At 27.5% G+C, this 23,785-nt stretch overlaps 1 protein-coding gene and 1 pseudogene across 1 annotated transcript; one reads left to right on the top strand and one right to left on the bottom strand.

The window, feature by feature from the left end:
- Nucleotides 1-1,287: 1,287 nt before the first annotated feature.
- On the bottom strand, nt 1,288-5,683 carry LOC114412605 (annotated as a pseudogene).
- Nucleotides 5,684-17,761: 12,078 nt separating this feature from the next.
- Nucleotides 17,762-19,647, top strand: LOC114403471 (pectinesterase PPME1-like). Its single transcript, XM_028366514.1, has 4 exons — nt 17,762-18,259; nt 18,379-18,585; nt 18,688-18,929; nt 19,134-19,647. Exons 1-4 carry the CDS (start codon nt 17,765-17,767, stop codon nt 19,297-19,299), a joined length of 1,110 nt encoding a protein of 369 aa, XP_028222315.1. The 5' UTR covers nt 17,762-17,764; the 3' UTR covers nt 19,300-19,647.
- Nucleotides 19,648-23,785: the final 4,138 nt, after the last annotated feature.

Here is a 23,785-nt window from a genome sequence, read left to right as displayed (position 1 = left end):
AAACAAAGCATTTGAAAAATAAAGGAAATTAAAATCAAAGCAATTCAAATTCTAGACATTTCAAATTTCCTGAAATTTTGAAATTCCTTATCCAAACACAAGGTAAAGGAAATCAATCAAGAAAGTACAAGGAAACAATGAGCAGCAAAAATCATGAGAAAAAAGGAACCAATTCTCTCTCCTCTCATCGTCGCACTCAGTCATCCACTGTTGGGAACGATTTTTGGCGGCAGTGCCACCCTTTGTTTTCTCTTCTTTCCTTTTTCTTCTTCTTTCTTTTCCATCATCTCCTTTCACACTTTGCTTGTCTCTGGACGGTCACAACTACGACAGCACTTCGCAAACATCCTCTCTCCATCGTGCCTTTTATTTGAGCACTCTCCTCTCACATGTGTTGCTAACACCATAGGAGACGACTCTCTGGACTTATATCTTTCACTGCCATTACAAGCATCGATGCAACGATTGTTGTGATGGTGGTAATAGTGTAGTAGCTCCATGAATCCTTTCTCTTTACCACAACAGCCTTTGAAATTAAGGCTAGAATGAGAATAAGGAAAGGGGTAGAAAGGAAAAAAGAAAAGAAAAAACCATGACCATTAAAATTAAATATGAGTATATCCAACGGTGCAAAACAACTTTTCCATGATGGGAGACCTAAATCACTCTCCCACCTTCGTTAGTTAGTATCTTTAACTAAGTTTATGTTTGGATTAAAGTTTATAAACTTCAATTTGAGTCAAACTTAAGTTTGCAAACTCAATTTGCAAAAGTTTCTCAAGTCTTGATTTTTAAGAACTGAGTTTCAAGACAAAATTTTACTTCCATATATACCATTAAAGGGTAAACAGACATAATTCTAAACTTATTTTACTTTCAAACATACTTTTATACTCTTCCATTGAAATCCAAACATACCCTAAATAAAAAAGGGATATATTTGTCTTTTCATTAGTTTGGGGTTTAAATAGAAATACAGAAATGTCAATAGTATTTCCTGTAATTAAATTGGCAAGCCCTGCCCGAAAACATCCTAGCCCGAATTAGTCAGGCCAGCTCAAATTAATTTGACAGCCCTACTGGTAGAGTTTTATTGTGCCTCTTGTTTGTGTCATTTCATTGACCCCAAAAAAGAAGTTTGTCATTTCTATCTATGCAAATTTTATTCAATTCAGCATCTCTTGTACTTAACTATTCAATACTATCTTTTGATTATAAGAAATAAAATAAAAAGTGGGTGTCTGTGTTACATACTAAGCAATATTAACTAACAAATGCACACATAAGTCCCATCATGTAAACTTGCTATTATACATGAGCATGGAAGCTAGCATTTTCAAACTTGAAGCATTGAACGAGGCAATTAATACATAGTAACAATATTGATGTTATTGTTCAATAAGCTAGTCTGTAACGATATACTAATATTTTGCTGAGTTTGTTTTATTTTATCAAAAACTCAGGAAAAGTCCTAATTTATGTCCTATGTATTTTTTATTTTAATAACATCAATGTATGATTTTCCTCGTAACTCGCGTGAAAAATAGCCTCTATAGTAATCTGCTACACCAATTCTTTTAAACAGTGCAGGCCTTTCAGGAGTAACAAGGCTTGGCGTTGGACCTACAATTCTGTTCATTTGAGGCCTGTGAAATGTAGCAATAGAAATTCTCTCCTTCTCTGCGTTGATTGTTGCTCGGTGTTCAACGCTTCTATAAATTCCATTAGTCAATATCTGCCAAAATATTTGAAATAGATACCAAAAAATCTTAATAATCATATCAAAATGTTCAGTGTAATGTGTATTTTTTTATTAATAACAACAATCATAATCACTTGTTAGGACTTAATCACACTTAAGACTTTTCACTCCTTTCTAAGAGTATATTTTGCAAAAATCGAATTCATGTATTTTTCACAAATTTAAAGTGTGTTGCCAACCATTGGGTAGTGTAATGTGTATTCTAATTTGCATCTATTCTTACATTGCCAATCAAAAGAATATTAGTTAAGTATGTCAAGTAATAAAAGCAGTTTTAATTTGGCTAAATAATGTTTTGCCAATTACCTCCAGAATATCTCCAACATTGATGACAAAAGCATTAGAGAGAGGTTTAATAGGAATCCACATTCCATCTTTCCTTATTTGCAGGCCTTCCATTTCGTTGACTTGGAGGAGGATGGTGAGAGCACCAGCATCAGAATGAGGATTAAGGCCAATGACATGTTCTGGTTGGGGACATGGAGGGTAGCAATTCATCCTCATTGACTGACTTAAATCTTCAAATAACTCTAGCAATTCATTAGTGTTGATCTCAAGAGCTTTTGAAATAAGTTTAATGATTGCGATGCTAAGTTTTCCCAATTCTAAAGAATAGCTCTCTAGATCATTTCTGCAGTGAGGCAAACTTTGTTTGAGTTATCCAAAAGTATTTCCAAGAGAAAAGAAAAAATAAGTTTCTCTGAAAATTAAAATTAGCTTATGCATAAATTTAAAAAATATGTTAAAGAATTATATGAGAAAATTTTTAGAAATTAGTTTATACATAAACTAATTTTAATTTATGAAAAAATACATTTAATTTTTTCTTAAACAGTGTCATAAGTATACACAAGTTAAAGAAGTAAAAGAGGAAATTATGTTATTGAGATCCATAAAAATACACTCCACTATGATTTTTAAATACATTCTAATATGATTTTCAATAAAATGGTTTTTTTTTTAATTTCTTAACTTCTTTGAACACTAACACATTTTTTTTAGTGTTTTTAGATAAGATACCCGAAGCTGACCCATAATTTATGATGTTTGTAACTAAAGTTGTAACATGAAAGAGAAGTACTGGTATATATATATATATATATATATATATATATATATATATATATATATATATATAAAGAGACAAGGACAACCTGAATGGTTGGGGAATACTAGCAAATATGTGGGGATTCCTTGCGCATGATGGTAGCGTATTAATGTAGAATATATCTGCCCATTCTAACTTTTGTTCCTCAGATACAACAAACATTTGACCATACCCCTCCAACTCTCCTTGTTTTTGCCAAAGTTTCCTCTTCTCTTCCATTTGAAGACCGAAGAACTCTTGAACACCTATCTTCACATTTTGCACCAATAAAGGGTTGACCCCATGATTTATAAGCTGTAATGTAATTTCCTTGTTAAAAATCTTACATACTAAACCAAATTTAATTTATTTCATTCATAAAATATGCGCAGCAATGTATCGGAATGGTACGAGGAACATTTGTGATGAACATAACACAAAATTCTTGGAAAAAATTGAAAGATCGATTGTTAATTACATGTTACAAGAATATTACATCCGACAATACATGTTTTGCTTAAAAATTAGTTAATATGAACAAGTATAATCTTTAATCCACATGTATATTGTTTTCATTAATCAACTACGTACGTAGAATACTATTAGAATTTGGAACCACAAAGTGTGGTTTACATAAGAGGAGAGAGGACTTTATGTCCAAATGCTTAAGCAGGAACAATATTACTCCCGTACTGCAGGTGTTAGTTACAAAAAATGTAGAAGTTGTGATACATTAAGTGTCGTAAGATATATATTAATTGTTTCCTAAAATTGAGGCTATTTATTAGACACGATGAGTCTCGTCGTGACAAGGTTTGTATAAATTAAATGGTTGGGTATAGTAGTGGCTACTTGACTTTGAAATATTGCAATCCCAATTAATGTGTGACGGTGAACGTGTTTGGTTTAAAATTGGTCGGCATCACACGTGGCTCCGCCATTGCAAACACAAGTTGTCGAACATTTATGCTGTTTAGCTTTGTGCTTGATTTTCATCTCCAACGCAAACTATGCTGGTTTTAAATAAACTTTTCCTTATAAGAATATAAGAAAAAAAAAAGTTTCTTCACAAAATAAAATTAACTTATGAGTTAAAACAAAGTTTTTTGAATTTTTTTATCATCCAAATAAAATATTAGATAACCGGTAAAAATAAGCTTTTGGGTAAGCTAATATGAAATGTACATTTCTATAAATTAATTTGTATATATAGGTTAATTTTAACTTATGAAAAATTTATTTTATTTTATTTTTTATTTTTTCTCCTATAAATACTTTAAGACAAGTTTATACAAACAGATCTTTGCATCAAAATATGATTTTAATATAAAAAATTATCAAGTATTTTTAGCATTTAGCTGAAATACAAATTTCATCTCCGACGCTAATTCTATCTTCATCTAAATTAAAATAGCTATTTTAAGAGTATTTTTATGAATATTATTTTCAACCTCTTATCTTTCTCAATCTGTATATCATCATTTTCATTAATTTGTATTCTTAACTTGAATTTCAATATTTTTAAAAGAAATCATTAATATTTAAAAATAACCTTTATCATAATATGAATCGTTTATCATAAATCTAAAATATAAATTATATGGAAAAAAATAGTTTATTATGAATTTTAATTAAAATGTAATTGATATACTTAAAAGTATTTATTTATTATAAATTTTAATTATAAAAAAATATACACTCAACACTAAAATACTAGTTACTATAAATTTGGTTTTTATTAAATAAAACAAATCAAATATACATGACATATTATATTAAAATTATTAATATCCACCCTTAATTAAAATAAAAGACTTGGATTAAAAGACTTACTTAAAATAATCACCACCATTATCATCTAATATGGTGGTTGCTATTCCCATTGGCATTGTAACCATCATTAGGAATGTCACCATCACTATTGGTGATCAATAATGACAATAATAATAATAACAACAATTATAATAATATTAACAACAATGATGATAACAATAAATCAATAAAAATAATGATAACAGTTATTTATTTTTATTTTAAATGAGTCTTATAACTTATAAATTAAAATTAATCATTTTCATGTATTCTTATTTTTATGTAAGATAATTTTCATATGATAATAGAAATATAGCTATATTTGTATAATTAAACAATGAAAAGTTCCAAAATATATTTGGATATATTTTATGTGTCATAATCAAGACAATTTAATAATAATCATTCATGTAGCCCTGCAACTTCAAAATATTACCATAAAAAATACATGGCAATGATAACGTTAAATCTGAGTACAGCCAGTATATATAAATCATTTCTTGAGTTCGCATAAATTAAGACATGCGAAAACTTGATGGTGATCAAGCTATAATTTTACTTTCGTAATTATAACAAAGGAAGATATAATATAATATATATATATATATATATATATATATATATATATATATATATATATATATATATATATATATATATATATAGTTTCAAACCTGGAAGAAACCCCATTCTTTGCATGCTTGGTTTAGCTTCTCTACCTCAGTTCCATCTTCAGAAAACAATTTGTTCAGATCAATGACTGGGACTTGTGGTAGAGAGATTGTGTCAGATACAACAGGATCTTGGTTTAGACGAACATATCGTTCTGGAACTTTGGTCATGGGTTGCTTAGCTAGCTCGTGAACAGAAGGAACCAATAGAGAGGTTCCAAGCTTCGTCATTTGGGAATCCATTAACGTGAAGGTGTGTAATCTACTTGATATATGTTTCTTTCTCTGATTAATCCTCTTGGGTTAATTGGTTGAGTGACATTGAAATAAATAATTGTCGACCACGTGAAAGTACACGCAAGTTTCAATTAGTTAATAGTTGGCTAATTAATGAAAGAAGTATGTCATTAATTAAAGTTTAAATATAATTTTAATCTTTTATATATTGTCGATTATATGCAGTTTGGTTTCTTAGTATCTCTTAAAAAGTTCAGTGTAATCTTTTACATATTTAAAATAAATTAAATCCATTCTTTTGAAATAATGATTATTTATATATTTTGAGACATGATTTTAATTTTTTTTATTAATTCGAGACATAAAATTTATCTTATTATATTCACATGCATAAAAATTATAGAATATTTAACTAATATTCAAACAAAAGGAGGTCATAAACATGATTAAAATCATGTGAAAAATAAATTTAACAAACAATCGGAAAATTAAAAAACTTAATATCAAATTATTTTTTATATTGTTCTTGAGATTCATTTTTAACACTATTTTCACCATGTGTTATTACATTTTTGGTTCAGAAGTTAGTTGAGTTTCATAATTTTTAAGCAATTAAATTTAATAGGACATTTTTTTACGTATTTAATTAGTCAAAAAATATGATAAAAAATCATGTCTCAAAATAAAATAAAAAATTATCATTGTTTTTTTAGTAATAAAAAATGATAATTGTTTTAGAAAAATCATTTTAACTCACATTAAAAACATACAAGGTGTACCAAATTGAAAATAAAAGACCAAACTAAATATAATCAAAAACATAAAAAATTAAAATTATATTTTAACTCATTATTTAATAATGTATTTTTTTTATTTTATTTAAGGATTAATTAGACTTTTGATTCTTCATGTATTGCAACTTTGTGATTTTAGTCCTCTGAGATTTCAATCATTTTTGTCAATTTCTCATAAATGTTTAGCAAACTTTAGTAACATAATACTAGATGATGACATGGTAGTTGATGTGTTGCATAAACTAACATGGTTTAGTTGTATTTTTTATCCTCCTCCATGGTTATAACAGTTTCCAAAAGTACAATTACATGACCATATATGTGTCATACAATGTTAGCCAACATATCATAATTTACATCACATAATAAAATTTGTTTATAAATATATCGAAATTATACAATTGTAATACCTAAAGGAATTAATTTGTTCAACTGAAATAGGGGGTTGAAAGTTGAAAAGCTAGTCGAAAGTTGAAAATATAGCTTATTAAATTATTAATGTTTAGTAAAATTAACTATTGAAAAGTATAAAATGATAGAAAAATAATACATCATGATTTATTAAAAAATGATAATTAGAAAATTGGATAAATATATTAAGAATAAAAATGAAAGAAAATATAAAAATTTAAAGTTAATTTTTTATGAAATGTTACTTCAAATAGAATTTTAAAAAATGTTACTTCTTGTAATGTTTCAAAAAATATAAAAAAAAACTTATTTATCAAACAATTAAATAAACTTTTTAACTAATAACAAAAGTTAAAAACTAATTGAAACGTCTTACATCAAGAATAAATAATATATATTGATGGCTATATTTTTAGTTTTTTAAATTTAAAGTTTTATTTTCTTCTAAATTTAAAATTGATCGTTTTAATCCATCCATATAATTTGAAATTTTCAAAAACAAGTGATTTGTAATTAATTTGTTGCTAAGTAAGCGAAATCTCTAACAACTGGTTAGAGGGACTAAAACATGTTTCTTTTTTAAATTACAGGAGAAAAAAATAGTTTTTTAATTAGGGGAAATAAACTTATCAAAATTTGAGATACCAAAAATATATTTAAACTTATTTTAATAGTGTAAAATTTTTTTATACTTGATAATGAATTATCATATATACTAAGTTTATTAAATTTTCTAATAATTATCTCAAAGTCAGATTAAGAATTATTTTTTTACTGTTAAACAATATAAAAAATTTTACGCTAACAATAATGTTTTTTACCGAAAAAAAATTAATAACTTTTGTCTATAATCTTTTGACAATTTATAAAAGCATGCATTGTAATATTTTCTTTACGATGATAGAGTAACAAGGAAAATACTAACTCACAACCTCTCCCAAGAAAAATCACCAAAGAAAGAGATTATTGATATATCAAAAGGTTAAATTATTTTTCTGAAATAATTATTTGACAATTTTAAATTAAATTTCTGAAATTATTATTTTTAATTAGGCTGTTGAATTTATATTTATTTTTTAATTAGGTTCTTCTATCTAATTATTAATACTAAAAAGATTTAAATAACTTTTAATTTCATGATATATACTGAATTTTTTATTTGAGTCTCTAAAAATAAATTCATTGTTCTAGGTCTCTAAAAAAATCATCTTTATAAGTCTTTAATATATTAAATTTTTTAATATCCTTATCAATTAAATGATGATGTAACTCTATCACAACAACTTATATATATTGGAAGAGTCATTTAAATGATATTATGTCATTACTTAATTTGCAATAGGAGCTTAAAATAAAACTTTTAATATATCAAAAATTCAGATCAAATAAAATTTGTATCAAAGACTCAAAATAAAAATTGAATATATATCATAAATTTCAAACATATAGAAGCCTATTAAAAATTAATCAGAACAATGACAAAGCTATAATCCTATATATGGTAGTGGGAACAATTTATTTCAAAAAATAAACTTAATAATAATTATCACATATAAGGTGAAGAGTGAAAAGATGTAATGATAAATTCAAACACATAAAAATAATAAGAGGTGCAAAATATAAAATTTTAAAATATATATTCATGATTTTATTGAAATAAAAAAAATGTATTTTCTTACTGAGAATAGGTTAGGAGATTCAAAGATCTTAATTTTGATGTTGTAAAATAAAAAATTTTAAGATAAATATTTATGAATTTATTAAGTTGAGGGAGTTCATCTTACGGTCCTCACATAAATATAGGTCCACCATCGAATCAAAGAACCCTAATTAGTCCCTAAATCCAATATTGTCATCACTGTAGGTCTGTACCGAGTATTCTTATCTCTCGGGTCAAGATCATCACATTTACAAGTTTTGAACCTAGTATTCTCAATTAGTTCATCAGCAAGTCTACTCAATTCAAGTACTTTTTTTCACAAGATTTTTTCAGGCTTCAGCCTACAATATCTTTGCTGCAAACTCACCCAATTGAGTTAATTTAGTTAATTTTTCATAATCTCAGTTAGATAGCACAACCCAATTAAAACAATACAAATTTAAGGACTCCGTTAAAAAAGTAATTCTGATACATAATTAAAAATTACTAAAATTTAGGAACCTACAGAGAGAATTTAACCTACCAAAAAAAAAATTCAAACCCACGCCCAGAAGTTATTACCATATTTAAAACTCTTAACTCTGTCTGGTTACTTAAATGAAAAAAATAATTCTAATACCTATAGGTAATAAAATAAAAGAAGTTACCAACTCACAAAAGTCAAGAACTCAACAATTTTCTAAAATCAATACTACAAGGAAAAAGTTAGAGTATACGTTTGATGCCACTATCAACTAAAAATACTTACAATATTTAATCAATTAGACAATATTTTAAATATGATGTATTTATTATTAAAAGAAACTATTTTTAAGCATATACATGATTAATTAATAGTTTAATTTTTTTATATTTTCAGTACTTTTAATTAAATTTAAAGTTATCATTGGATTACCTTAGTATAACTTTTTATCTAATTGAAATTAAGTTATTTTCATTTTTTATTCAAATATCATGCATTATGAGTCTATATTAAGAATGTGATGCAAATATGATACATATTAATAAATAGTTTTATTGGTTTAGAAAATTGATGTATTAATATATCAAGTACTCTTATGATATATACATCTTATTGTTAATGTAAAATATTATATGGACGTCAATATATTTTGTCTCTACGAATAATACATAGTTCATTTTTTCGTGTATATATATATATATATATATATATATATATATATATATATATATATATATATATATATATATATTCTTTCTTTCTCTAGTCGGTCCATCATTTATTGAAATAATTATATATATTCTTTTTTTCTCTAATTGGTTCATCATTTATTGAAATAAGGATGTTATATGACTCATTTTTATAATTAAGGGATTAAAAAGAGACGATTTATCTTTTAGACACCAAAACAAACTTTATTTTAGTTGTAATGACTGAGAGCACCTCTAAAATATGTTATATATGTCTATACAAACAGTTTATAGTAAAGACTATATACTAATAATATCTTTTTTTTTATTTGTTAATAAATATTTTTTAGTTGTACACGAAGAAAAAGATATCTTTTAATATGCGTAACCTCCCAGATTTACATTTTTTCAACCACAATGACCGTTGGGAGGCAGCATTAACTTCCTTAATTTCAATAAATATAGTTCAAAGTTCGAGCTTACTTTTGAGGCGAATTAAATCTTGCATCTTGCTAATTAAGCGGTGGGCACACCAATTAAGAAAGTAAAGAAAAAAAATATTTGGTGTGAAAATCATAGAAAATAAAATAAAAATTATGACAGTGTAATTTTTTGTCTAGTAATAAAGATAATTTTATTTTAAATTTCTTAATTAACGTGTCAAGAACATGTATTAATTAACATTTGCCATGAGATATTCTTGTATAGACACACATCTAACATCTCATTTTTTGATAAAATCAATAAAAAAAATTGACAAGCGATAAAATATATTAATTAATTTTTTTAGTTATTAATAATAATTAAAATGGTTCAATAAAAAAATATTCTATATAATTAGTATTTGGTCACAGTTGCTATCAACTCTAGATATGAATAATTTATTGTTGAACGATTTTAATAATTTTATTAATAAAGAATAAAATTTTATTTTGGTGATGTTGAAAATTTTACTAATATATTTTATATAATATAATTTATAAATATATTTTATATGTATTTTATATAAATATATTTCAAAATATATAAAAACTAATCTATTTATTATTTTTATATAATATAAATTAAAATAGATTATTTAAAATATATTATATAATTAGTATTTGACCACAACTGCTATCAACTCTAGATACGAAAAATTTCTTGTTGAATTTTAATAATTTTATTAATAACGAATAAAATTTTATTAATATATTATATATTTTATATATTTTTATATAATTTACAAAACATATTTTAAAAATATATCAAAAAATACATAAAAAAATATACATTTAAACAGTATATTATATATATATATATATATATGTGTGTGTGCGCGCGCGCGCGCGTATATATAAATTTCTTATTTAGTTAGTTTGTTACTATTTTGTTTAATTTACATAAATAAAATATAACAAGAGAAATTGAATTTTTATTATTATTCTTTGGCCTTTTCTACCCTCTCTTTTACCTTTTATTCATTTTGCTTTATTAGTTTAGTTGTTTAGTATATGTGTGATAGTTTAGGAATATTTTTATTATTAGGAAGACAAGGAAACACAAGTGATTAAGAAGCATCACCATTTTATTACTAACCTACCATAAAATAAAACAATTTTTTGTGCTTAAATCATTCTTTGTGTGGTTGAACTCAAATGTTAAAAGTGAAAATCATTGATTTTGCTTGATTGAGATGTGTAATGAGTTTGACATGAAAAATTGAAAGCAAATAAAACAACTTGTAGACCTAGCCTATTGAGTGAATAATCCTTATAATGATACAAATATATATTGAGAGACACTCTTATTTCACTCATAGCAGACTTTGATCGAATCTCTTGTAGATTGATTGCAATTGTATGCATTCAAATGATCAAGGTCATGTTTGCATGTTTAGCCAAGAGCCTAAAAGTCTAGCCTACATTGTTCATCCCTTGCACCTTACTTTGAACTTAATTGATGTATTCTTTTCTAATTCCCTAACCTTAAAATGTATATGTTTTTATATCCGCTACTACCCTTAAAGGATAGGAGAGCATAGGTCTAGGAATTCATAAAAGTTTTAAGTTTGGAGTGGCAATGCACCACTCAAAGGCAAAAAAAAAAGGTAACAAGTTATCACGTGAACAAAGGTTAAAAATATTATCCTCATTCTCTCTTTTAAAGTATTGAAAAAGGAAAAATTTGAAAAACAAAAAAACAAGAGAGAAGCAAAGTAAAGAAAAAATCAAAAATTGAGAACAAAGCAAAGTGTGTATGAAATTGAAAATCTGGGATACCAAGGATTGGTAAGAAGTGAATGAAATGAAATATGAATAGACTAATGCTTTCCTTCCTCTAAGTTACTTTGAAATATCTAGAAAAACCAATACTCCTTGTTAGTCAAGCCCCATTACAAGCCAATAAAGTCCTTAGTGATCTCTGCATGCCTTTGATGTATTGATTAACTTGAGATGAAAGTCAAAGTTTAACTGTGGTGTTCTAAGATGTGAATTGAGTGAAATACTTACCCAAGCTAAATCATAAGTTTAAGAGTGAAACACTTTATGAGAGGATAAGTTACTATGTGATTAGATTCATAATGCCACTCTTGTTGCATGTTTTGAACTTTGTAAACGATTTGGTTGAGCTAAAAAGCTAAATATGAGCACCATACTTATATGATTGAAGCACATAATCAAATAAACCATTGAATAAATAAGGGGAATGCAAGAGAAGCATGTTTGTAACTTATAATTGTGAATCATTGTTCTTATTTTTAGTCTAGTTTTATTTTAAATTTTTACTAGTTAGTTTGTTTTTAGTTCAGTCTTACTTGAGGACAAGCAAGGTTCTAAGTTTGGAGTGTTGATAAATGTCAAATTTACCATATTTTCATATGCAATTTGAGACATTTATATTTATACTTTAGTATACTTTAGGAATAATGTTGATTGCTTGTGTTGGTTTGCCAAGGGATTAGGAATCAAAGCAAATGATTTAGGGTCTATCACCTAAGGGATTAGGGATATAATACATTAATGAATTAGGGATGAACGATATAACGACGTAGAAGTGTGAGGAATTACAACAAATAGGGGGATTCCGAGTACAATCTTAGCATTTCAATGCTATTGTTTTCGTCTAGAATTATTATTGGATCAACAAGGAACTTCTTACCTTTTCTTTTAATTTCTATTATTATATTTTCAGCACATTAATCTCTCTAGAAAAATATATCTTTTATTTTCTGTTTTGATTAGTTTTAGTTTTAGGTAGTTTAAAATATAAAAACACAAAAACATCTTTATCTAAAAGGTTTTAATTTGAACATTCATCCTTGCATTATTCCCTTGGGAGACGACCTGAGCTTCTGTTTAGTACTACAATTAGGATTCAGTTACACTTGGCCGACGTAAATCCTAACATAATTAAAACATTAACAAACACATTGACCCATGGTAAAGGACTTAACGAGAGAATATAGAACCTCCAAAGGAAGAATTGTCCTCTTCCTCAAATATTTATGGGATTATGTTTGTTGACAAAAACACATACAAAATTCACCATCAACACAAGTATTATGAGGTGCTCAAAATGATGCTCAGAACATTTGTCAAGAGTAAAGAACTCAGAAGAATCCTTGAAACTCATCTGCATGATGAAGAATGCTTCCATCTAAGTACTTAGTTATGCCAAAGTAAAAGACAACAATGCCTTACATAGAAGACACATCTACATCAGAATGATGAAGAACTTGACTCTGAAGTCTGAACTTTAGAATGAAGTTTAAAATGGTTCAAAACTCACCCCAAGGACAACATCAGTTCTTTCATATGTTGCCACATATATAGAGGGCACATCAGAAGACTAAAGGTGACAACATCTCACTTTCCATATGTTGTCACACATACCAAGGGCACATCAGAAAGTGAATGTTAATTGCATTAGAAGATGCAATCTAGTTTAAAGCTAAATTTGTCCATGAGAAGAAATGATAATGAACATCAAAATGAAATATTAGAGATACATTTTAGTCTAACCTTGGATAGAACACTAACACACCAACTATTGTACCTTCACTTTGTTTTTATGAAGTAATCTACTTCAAAATATTTTGTGCTATGAATATGATTGATAAAGTTGTGCTACTTCAGAAAGACATATCAGTTAAACTTCATCAAAAGAATCTACTTCCAGTATGGATCCCTTCTCAGCTAACATTAGAATCTCCATTCTAATGTAACTTTAGAATGCTTATCAGAAAGGTTCCTCATAATGGGAACTTCAGAATGACCCTACTAGTTGTCATGACATGACAATTGTCATTTGTGTTTGCTTCCTCCAAAAGACTCATCAAGAACCATCATCAAGTAAAGTTGAATCCTTCCAAGTGAGAGAAACTTGACCCAAATTCTCTATATGAGAAATTTATCATTGTTGCTTCATCCCTCTCAATAGAGAGTGACCCACTTCTGTAAAATCCTATAAAATGAAATAGATCTTATTGTAATTTCCTTAGTGGAAATCCTCTTGTGAGGAGAAATTTTTCTTTGTGCAATTCAAACACATAAATCCTTTGTTGTTAAAAGTCCAACAAGTGGCAGACAAAGGTTGTAACCAGTGGTGTTGCTGGTCTACCAGTGGCTAGGTGTGAAGTCCAGTGGGGTTGTTAACAAATTTTGGAAATCCCATGGTTGGTTGGTCTAACAATGACTGGTTGTGTTAGTCAAATCTCATCTTGAAAGGTGAGAACTATACGTAGCCTAAGTTTGGGATGAACTTGTATAAAAATCATTGTGCGTCATCTTTCTTCTCTCTCTCTACACTATTTTTTACTCTAAATTGTTTACTATTTTTGACTCTCACTAAGGCTGAAAACTCCTTTGATAAATATACTTACAACTAAAACCTTGTGTCAAAGTCTTTTCAACTAAACTAACTTTTCAAAAAGGAATCAAATTTTGTAAAAACACAATTGAACCCCCCCCCCCCCCCTTTCTGTTGGTATTTTCATCACTTCAATTACAATCAACGAACCCCTCAATCAAGAATCCTTATGGTGTGATAGAAGATATCCTTGTGAAGGTGGATAAATTTGTGTTTCCAATTGATTTTGTAGGGATGGAGATAACAGAGGATGTCAAAGTTCCCCTCATTTGGTGAAGACCATTCTTGATGACTACTAAGACTATTATTGATATGGGGGAAGGCAAACTTACTATCAAGAGAAGGAGGATGAGATTGTCTTCAATATGTTTGATGCCATGACTCACCCAAATGATGACATGGATTGTTTTAGGGAGGATGTTGTTGATGATATGATTGATAATACTTAGGATCAAATGCAAGTCTCTAATCCTCGTCAACTTGCTTTGATAAATTCTTGTGATAACTTAAATGAAAAGGAAGAAAAAAAAAGTTGATGTTATGTTGTTACAACTAGATACTTCCAAGGAAATTCCACCCAACGAAGAAGTATTTAAAGAAATGAAAGTGGAAGGTGAAAAGAAAGAGGAGAAACCCAAGTTAAAGTTTCCTCCTCATTTAAAATACGTTTTTCTTGAAAGAAAGAAGGGAAAATATGTTATCATTAGTAGTTCTATATCTGAGTTAGAATAGGAGAAGTTAGTGAAGGTCTTGAAGGATAAAAAAGAAGAAATTGGTTTGACCATTTTCGATCCCAAAGGTATTAGTCTCTCATTTTGTATGCACAAGATCATGCTTGAAAAAGAATTTAAGCCAATTGCACAAACTCAAAGAAAACTCAAGCCTACTATGAAAGAGGTGGTGAGAAAAGAGGCTCTTAAGCTTCTTGAGGCTGGCATGACATATCCCATATCTAATAGTGTATAGGTTAGTCCCATGCAAGTAGTACCAAAGAAATGGGGTATGACAATTATCACAAATGAGAAAAATGAGTTAATTCAATTCCCATAAGAACTGTGATGGGTTATAAGATGTGCATTGACCACTATAAGCTTAACCAAGCTACAAGGAAAGACCATTTTCCTCTTCCTTTCATGGATCAAATGTTGGATTGACATGTGGGTCAAGCATACTATTGTTTTCTTGATGGTTACTTTGGATACAACTAAATAGTTGTTTACCTCAAGAACCAAGAGACGATAATTTTCACTTATCCCTTTGGAGTATATGCTTATAGAAATATGTCATTTAGATTATGCAATGCACCCGTCACATTTCAAAGATGTATGTAGGCCATTTTCTCCAACTTGGTGGAGAAGTGTATTGATGTTTTTATGAATGATTCTTCAATATTTAGCCCATCTTATGACTTTTTGTGTTGAAAATATGTATAGAGACCAACCTAATTCTCAACCGGGAAAAGTGTCACTTTATGGTCTGAGAAGGCTTAATTCTTGGCGTGGCTATGCAAAAAAATTATGCTAAAATAATGATGAAGTTTCTAAAAAATAATATATTCTAAAGGTTTGGTTTTCCTAAAGTGCTTATTAGTGATGGAGGTTCTCACTTTTGTAATGCTCAACTCAATAAAGTTTTGGAGCATTACTTGTTGAGACACAAAGTGGCAGCCACTTATCATTCGCAAACCAATGGGCAACAGGAAGTTTCAAATAGAGATATCAAAAGGATTCTTGAGAAAACAATTTCATCATCAAGAAAGGATTTTTCGTCCAAGTTGGATGACACTTTATAGGCATATCTAATTACCAAGAAGACTCTCATTGGATTGACTCCATTCCAAATGGTCTACTAGAAAGCTTGTCATTTGCCCGTGGAACTAGAGCACAAGGCTTATTGGGCCTTGAAATTCATTAACTTTGATTCTGCATTGTTCGATGAGAAAAGGAAACTTCAAATAGCTGAATTAGAAGATATGCACCTCAATGTTTATATGTTTCTTCTAAACATTATAAGGATAAGACAAAAGCACTCAAAGGAGGTGAAACCTTATGGGACAATTGAAATTTTAGACCCTTCTACTCAAAGGAGCTATATGGTGAATGGTTAAAGGCTTTTAAACCTTATCTAGGTGTAGAACTTGAGAGATTGACCACAAAAATTCACTTGGAGGTTTCTAGAACTTTATTCTTCATGTCGAGAATGCTATCGCTGTAGTGAACCCTGATGGTTGATCCAGATAACTCTCTGGAAGTTAATTCGCTTTGGCGACACATTGATTTGCTGTAGCGAGTTTCTTCTCCACTTCCAAAGTAACACCAATGTGAGTTTTGTTGTCGTTGGAGCAATCAACTTCTATTGCAAGCCTAATTTTTACTAGGGACCAATCAAATTTTGGCCAAGGGGGTGAGACTGAAGTTTCTTGCTATAAGGATCTTAGTTGTTGCCACAATGAAATTTCCTTTCAAAAACAATAAAGACATGCCATATTTCCATGGCAAAATTCTTTATATATATATATATATATATATATATATAACTTTACTAGTCCCTTTGCTTGGTGTGAAATGATTGAGCACAACAATACATTTTAATAAAATATTGACACGAATTATGAAAAATCAATCAAACCCTAATTCCTTAGGAGAAAAGATCTTAAATTCCTTTGTCAAGCTTCAATCCCTTGATAAGTTAACAATTTAATACATTTTAATCAATAAATAAAAAGTTGAAAAAATGTGTTAATAAATATATTTTCAAATCTCTTTGAAAAATTATAATCAACATAGTATATTTATGTTTTATTGTATGTTAAAACTATACTCAAAATTATATATGAAAGTAAATATATACTTTTTCCCATTCCTACTATTTTAAGAAAAATGTATTTATCTTTTAATGTTAAAATACAAACAAATGAATCCTAATTAAAATAAAAATATTCTAAATCACCAAAACCTACTGATCCATGCTAAATTACCTATCAATATTCCCTTATTGATTCATGGCCTAAATCCATTATCTAAAACTGTATTCAGTTTTTTCCTTCTTTTCAATTTTGGGTTACACATTTGTATGATTAGAAACTATAACACCCTAAAAAAGTTGTCCTGGACTAAAATAAGTCTATTTATGCAACTATAACTTCAAAACAATCAACTTTAAATCCCTTGCTTAATTTTAGCTTCCTAACAAAAGACTGTTGACTCAAATTCACTCCTCTCAAAATGAAAAAAATCTCAAATTTAGGAATCTCTTTATTCCTATATTTCTTATAAATTACAATTGTAATAACCCAAGAGACAACTCCAAAAAGAAAAAGTTGGAAATATGGCCTCCAAAACTATATGCACTACCATTCAGGTGACTCTCATAGTCGCTTTTCTAACAACCCAGGTTGTTTTCTCTGATGACAATGTGCCAATTCCTGCTAACAAGGAACAATTGGGCACATGGTTTAGTACTAATGTAGGACCTTTAGATCAAAGAAAAAGCACTATAGACCCCGCATTGGTGGCTGCTGAAGAAGGTGCTAAGGTTGTGAAGGTAATGCAAGATGGAAGTGGGGAATTCAAGACCATCACTGATGCCATTAACAGTGTACCTAATGGGAACACCAAGCGTGTAATTGTGTTTATTGGAGCTGGAAATTATAATGAGAAAATCAAAATTGAGAGGACAAAGCCTTTCGTCACATTGTATGGGGTACCAGAGAAAATGCCAAACTTGACATTTGGGGGAACCGCACAACAATATGGCACTGTTGATAGTGCTACATTGATTGTTGAATCAGATTATTTTGTGGCAGCTAACATCATGATCTCGGTTTGTATACAATCTTCCTTAAAAGTCCTATTAATTAAATGATGAAAATGCCTTATATTTTGGGTTTGCATTTTTCTTATCATGTTTTGTGTTTGTGGTTTATGAATTTGATGGTATAGAACACTGCACCGAGACCTGATCCAAAAACGCCAGGAGGTCAAGCAGTGGCATTGCGAATTTCAGGTGACAAAGCAGCATTTTACAATTGCAAGATGTTTGGATTCCAGGACACAATTTGTGATGATAGGAATAAACATTTTTTCAAAGACTGCTTAATTCAAGGCACCATGGATTATATTTTTGGAAGTGGGAAGTCACTATATATGGTATCTAAAATTTCGCGAACTGTAATATTTGTATATTTCAATTAATTTGTGATATACTAAATATAATTGTAATAAGTATTGTGGATTTATTTTATGATGTAGAGTACCGAACTAAGAACGCTTGGCGACAATGGGATTACTGTTATAGTGGCACAAGCAAGAAAAAGTGAGACAGAGGACAATGCCTACTCATTTGTACATTGTGATGTTACTGGAACTGGTACTGGGACTTTCTTGGGCAGAGCATGGATGTCTCATCCTAGAGTGGTCTTTGCATACAGCACCATGAGTGGTATTGTGAATAAATTAGGGTGGAGTAACAACAATCACCCCGAACATGACAAGTAACTTTCTAATTTAACTCTTCAGGACCAATTTTACATCCTTACATCAATATAACTATATACTAAACATTTAGCTCCTTAAGTAATGCATAAATGTGTATAATTATGTTGCATTACACACAATGCTTGCCATCTTTTCATTTTATAAACTTTTAAACTAGATTTGGTGTCATGTTGATCAATAAAATGCATGATTATCTACAGAACTGTTCGTTTTGGAGAGTACCAGAACACGGGACCTGGTGCAGACCCCAAAGGGCGTGCTCCTATAACTAAGCAACTAAGTGAAACGGAGGTCAAACCTTACATAACACTTGCGATGATTGAAGGCTCCAAATGGCTACTTCCTCCTCCAACTCCCAAAGTCTAATTAATTACCACATATTTTTGTGTGACTTCAGGAATGACAATGCACCCCATATTTTAGTGGATGGTGAATTAGAAAAATGCTATTCCAATTAAATAGTAGATTGCTCAAGTTGTTGAGTTTCGGTGTCTTGTAATTTATTTGTTTTATACTTGACATATTAAAATTAAGTGAGGTCCTTATAAATTTAGATTAGTCGATACGCAAGTGGTGCATTTTGGTGTTCATGCACACTATATATCGTAACACCCTTAGTAAAAATGATTGAAAGCTTATTATAGTTCTAGCTTTAAGCTTTTAGAAAGATATAATGTAGTCAATATATGTCCCTGTAAATTCATGTAAATGAGAAATAACGTATTTTAATTTATTTAATTTCAAATGAAATAGATGTTTTGTATTGTGGATATAGCTTAAATTATTGAAATAGATACAAATAATTTGGATAATAATTATAACAAGTTTAAAATATAATAAAAATCCTTACATGATGTATTAGTTTAGCTAAAAGTATATGAAGTGGGAGTTGAAAGCTTTGGTTCAAATTTTTCAAGCACGTTATATGTCTTATGTGTGACCATCCTATTTCGATAAAAATAAAGTAGAAAAGTTAACAAAAAAAACCGAAAAAAATGATAAAAATAGTATAAAAAAAGCAAAAAGGTATTTTTCTATATTTAGTTTGATATAGTCCAATTCTATTTCTTTTGACTCTTTTATGACTTAGTTCTAAAATTAGTTTAAAAAATAATAAGAGTAAAAATAATAATAACAAAATTTGAATAAAAAAATCCATTTACTTCAATTAATAGAATACAAAATTTATTTTTTTTTATAAAATAAAAATCCAAAATTTAAATTAGAGAATCAATAAAATTAGTGGCTTTTGTTTTACTTTTTTTTTTTTATCATTTTTCTTAAATTTTCCACATTGTCTCCTTCCCTCTCTCCCTCTCCCTCTCCCTCTCCCTCTCAAGTCACCCACTATTTCTCCATAACACACTTGCATGTCACACACAAGATTTCACACACACACACACAAAAATAAAGGTTAAATTATGTTTTTATCCATCTACTTATTTATGAAATTCAAATGAGTCTCTAAATTTTTAAAATGTTTAATTTAATCTTGATATCAATATAGTTGGGATCTCTTTCATTATTGTGAGTGATGTCTTTGCTTGTCCCTTATTGTCTTAAAAATTGCTCAATTTAATCCTCTTATTAAAAAAAATTAATGGTACCCTTCAGTCTAAATAAAACTAAACTAATGATGTTAGGGAATATATATCTAACAGTGATTTTTCTTTTAGGGAACATATCTAATGGTGATATCAACACAATTTGTGGAGATTACAAAAAACCAATAAATTATATTTTTAATATAATAAAACTATAATACATATACTGACAATTCTAAACCATCACTATAATAATACTTATAAATTATAATAAAATTAATTATAATGAAATAATAATAATAATTACTGAATTAATTGATTGGTATTTTATTTAAATGATAATAAAATAATATTAATTATATAATAAATTATAATTTCATCATTTAAAATAAATATCATAATTATTTTATTACGCTTTATAAAAAAAACATAATATTACAAGTATTACAAAGTTTATAATACTTATATTTACAAATAATTATTCCAAAAATAAAATAATATAATTAAAATTTAAAATATTAATATTAATAACATGATAAATATTATAAAAAGTTAAACTATAAAATTAGTATATAAATTATAAATATGTATTGTTATTTTAATATAAAAGTTTTTGTTAATATTTATTTTATACAATATACTCATATTGATATAACAAAATATTTTAATTTAATATATTTCAATTTAAATATAAATTTATTATAATATGATATATTAATTTTACATTTTGTATATTAAATATAATATAATATATCAATATTAATATTAATATAATTTAAATATTAATTTAATCTAATAATTTTATTTTAATTTCATGAATTAATTTACAAAATTAATTTTTTTAATTTAAACTTAAAAATTATTAAATTATTATATTGGCATTTTTAAAACCGTTGGTTTGAAAACCACTTATTGGCACAAAAGTAAAAATTGACATATATATGTTCAGCTTGACTGTCAGCATCATTATCCATCTAACGAAAACGATAAGAAATTTTTTTTTAAAATAAATAAATGATCGAATTGAACATTTAAAAAGCACAGATGCCAAAAGTAAACTTGACTTGCCTATTTAACACAAATGAACTTTTGAGAGTTGATATAAACAGAATGGAGGGGGCAAAGAAAATTACGAAGAAGGAGAAGGAAAAGGAGAGTAGAACTTTCGATAGGACATAGAGCTTAACGTCAAAACTTGGAGTTAGAGATTGTTTTTCAAGTAGCTTAACATTGAAAACTAAGATGCTAGAGTTATAGTGATTAACTATATTCCCACTAGAAAAATGCATTTTAACGACCCAGAACTATTGGTGACAACGAGCGAGCCACTAGCAACTGATTTTGCGACCGAACTTTCATTTTAGGAATGCCTACAACATTTTGTTTTGATCTCTGTTGAACATTTTGTTACTTTTAGAGACCGAATTTTTGTTTTCATTTACTGGCTTTTAAATTTCAAAATGGCCACCAAATTGGGATTGCAATGTTAGGAAACTACAAAGCTCATACCAGTTTAGCGACTGAAAATTATTTGATAATATTCAGTCACTATTTTGATATGATTATTTTCACCATTACTATTATTTAATATTAATATTAATAATATTGTATATATTTCATATATAATCAAAATGTAAGTAATAATAATAACATAATAACCATAAAATATTTAGGATGCAATTTTTTTTTAAATTAATTATTTTTCTTTTTTTAAAGAAGACCTAACATAAAAATAAAAAAGTCTTACAACATAAAAGGAACTTTACTTATTGTCATGTTAATTGTGGTTAAACATTATTTATATAATTAAAATTATAAATAATAATAGATCTATAATATTTTTGGGTAAAAAATAAACCTAAAAATAAATAAAAACATATATTACAAATAGCAAAAAGAATAAGAATATAATGTTAGAAATACAATATGACCCAATAAGACCTAAGTATAACACCGATGATTAACCTACCCAATAAAGTCCAAATATAAAACTAATGATTCACTAAAGGCCAAGTGCAATACAAATAATTGATCAAGCCCAATAAGACCTAAGTATAAAACTAAAGATTGATGAAGACCAAATAAAGTTGAAGTGAAACGTTGATGATTGTCAAAGGCTCAAGTGTAATTCTGATAATTGACCAAGGTCCAATAAGGCTTATGTATAAAATTAATGATGGACAAGGCCCAATAAAACTGAAGCATAAAACTAATTATTGATTAAGGTCCAATAAAACTCAAATGAACATGATTAACTATGATCCAATAAAACTTTAGTGTAACACATTTTATTGGTTACAACCCAATAAGATTTAGTAAGACTCAAGTGTAACACTAGTTAATATATTTTCACAATCAAATTAATTAATTATAAAATGAGTAACTATATAATTAATAAATTTTAAATTATTTATTGTAAATTAAAAATATAATTTATGTATTAACAATTTTGAATTTTTCTAAGTATAAACAATAATTTTCAGACATTTTGTCACTAAATTCAAAGTATAAACATAGTTAATATATATTTTCATGATCAAATTAATTAATTTTAAAATTTGAGTATTTATATAAATGGTATGTTTTAAACTATTTATTGTATATTAAAAATATATTTTTTATATTTAAGTTTTTATTTATTATAATTATAAATTATATAAAATAAAATAAATATTTATCTTGTAATATATTCAAATTAATATATTAATATACTACTACTAAAATAATATTTAATAACATTACTTAAGAATTTAAACATAGACATGATATCATATATAATTATAATATTATATTATATTTTATCTTACATTATACATAATACATGATACTAGTCATGGGGTATAACTCAGTTGGTTGAATCGAGTGTGTAAGTTATTGTTAAATCTCTTACGTTATCTTCGATTTCCACTAATAAAAAAATAATACATGATAATAGCATAAATTATTTATTTTGTTTAATCAAGATTTTGTTTATTGAACACACTTTTCTTAGTTAAATCTCAAAACTATCCCTATACTTGACATGTGTAAAGAAAGAATGAGGGTCAGGGATGTAATTTAGCTAGCCTAAATGATTATATAGATATTATTACTAGATAAATTATTAGATTAAATTTTATATTATATTATATTTTTCTCTTAAAAACTCATTCAAAAATATATAATATTATATTATTTTTAGTAGGAAAGAAAAATCAACAAGTTACTCATATTGAAGTTGGTTGACTTATAAAAAAATGGTTGCTTGAGACCCTAAATCCAATTCATAGCCCTAAACCCAAATTCGTATATGCATCGTCTCGTCGCGC

The sequence above is a fragment of the Glycine soja genome, chromosome 1, assembly GCF_004193775.1.
Source record: "Glycine soja cultivar W05 chromosome 1, ASM419377v2, whole genome shotgun sequence".
Classification (NCBI taxonomy): Eukaryota; Viridiplantae; Streptophyta; class Magnoliopsida; order Fabales; family Fabaceae; genus Glycine; species Glycine soja.
The sequence above is the reverse complement of the archived record's forward strand: the minus strand, read 5'-3'. Positions and strand labels throughout refer to the sequence as shown.

Coding starts and splice junctions, on each gene's coding strand:
- LOC114403471 (XM_028366514.1), top strand. CDS start 17,765: ATGGCCTCCAAAACTATATGCACTACCATTCAGGTGACTCTCATAGTC. Junction 18,586..18,687: donor GTGGGAAGTCACTATATATG/GTATCTAAAATT, acceptor TTTATGATGTAG/AGTACCGAACTAAGAACGCT. Junction 18,930..19,133: donor AATCACCCCGAACATGACAA/GTAACTTTCTAA, acceptor GATTATCTACAG/AACTGTTCGTTTTGGAGAGT.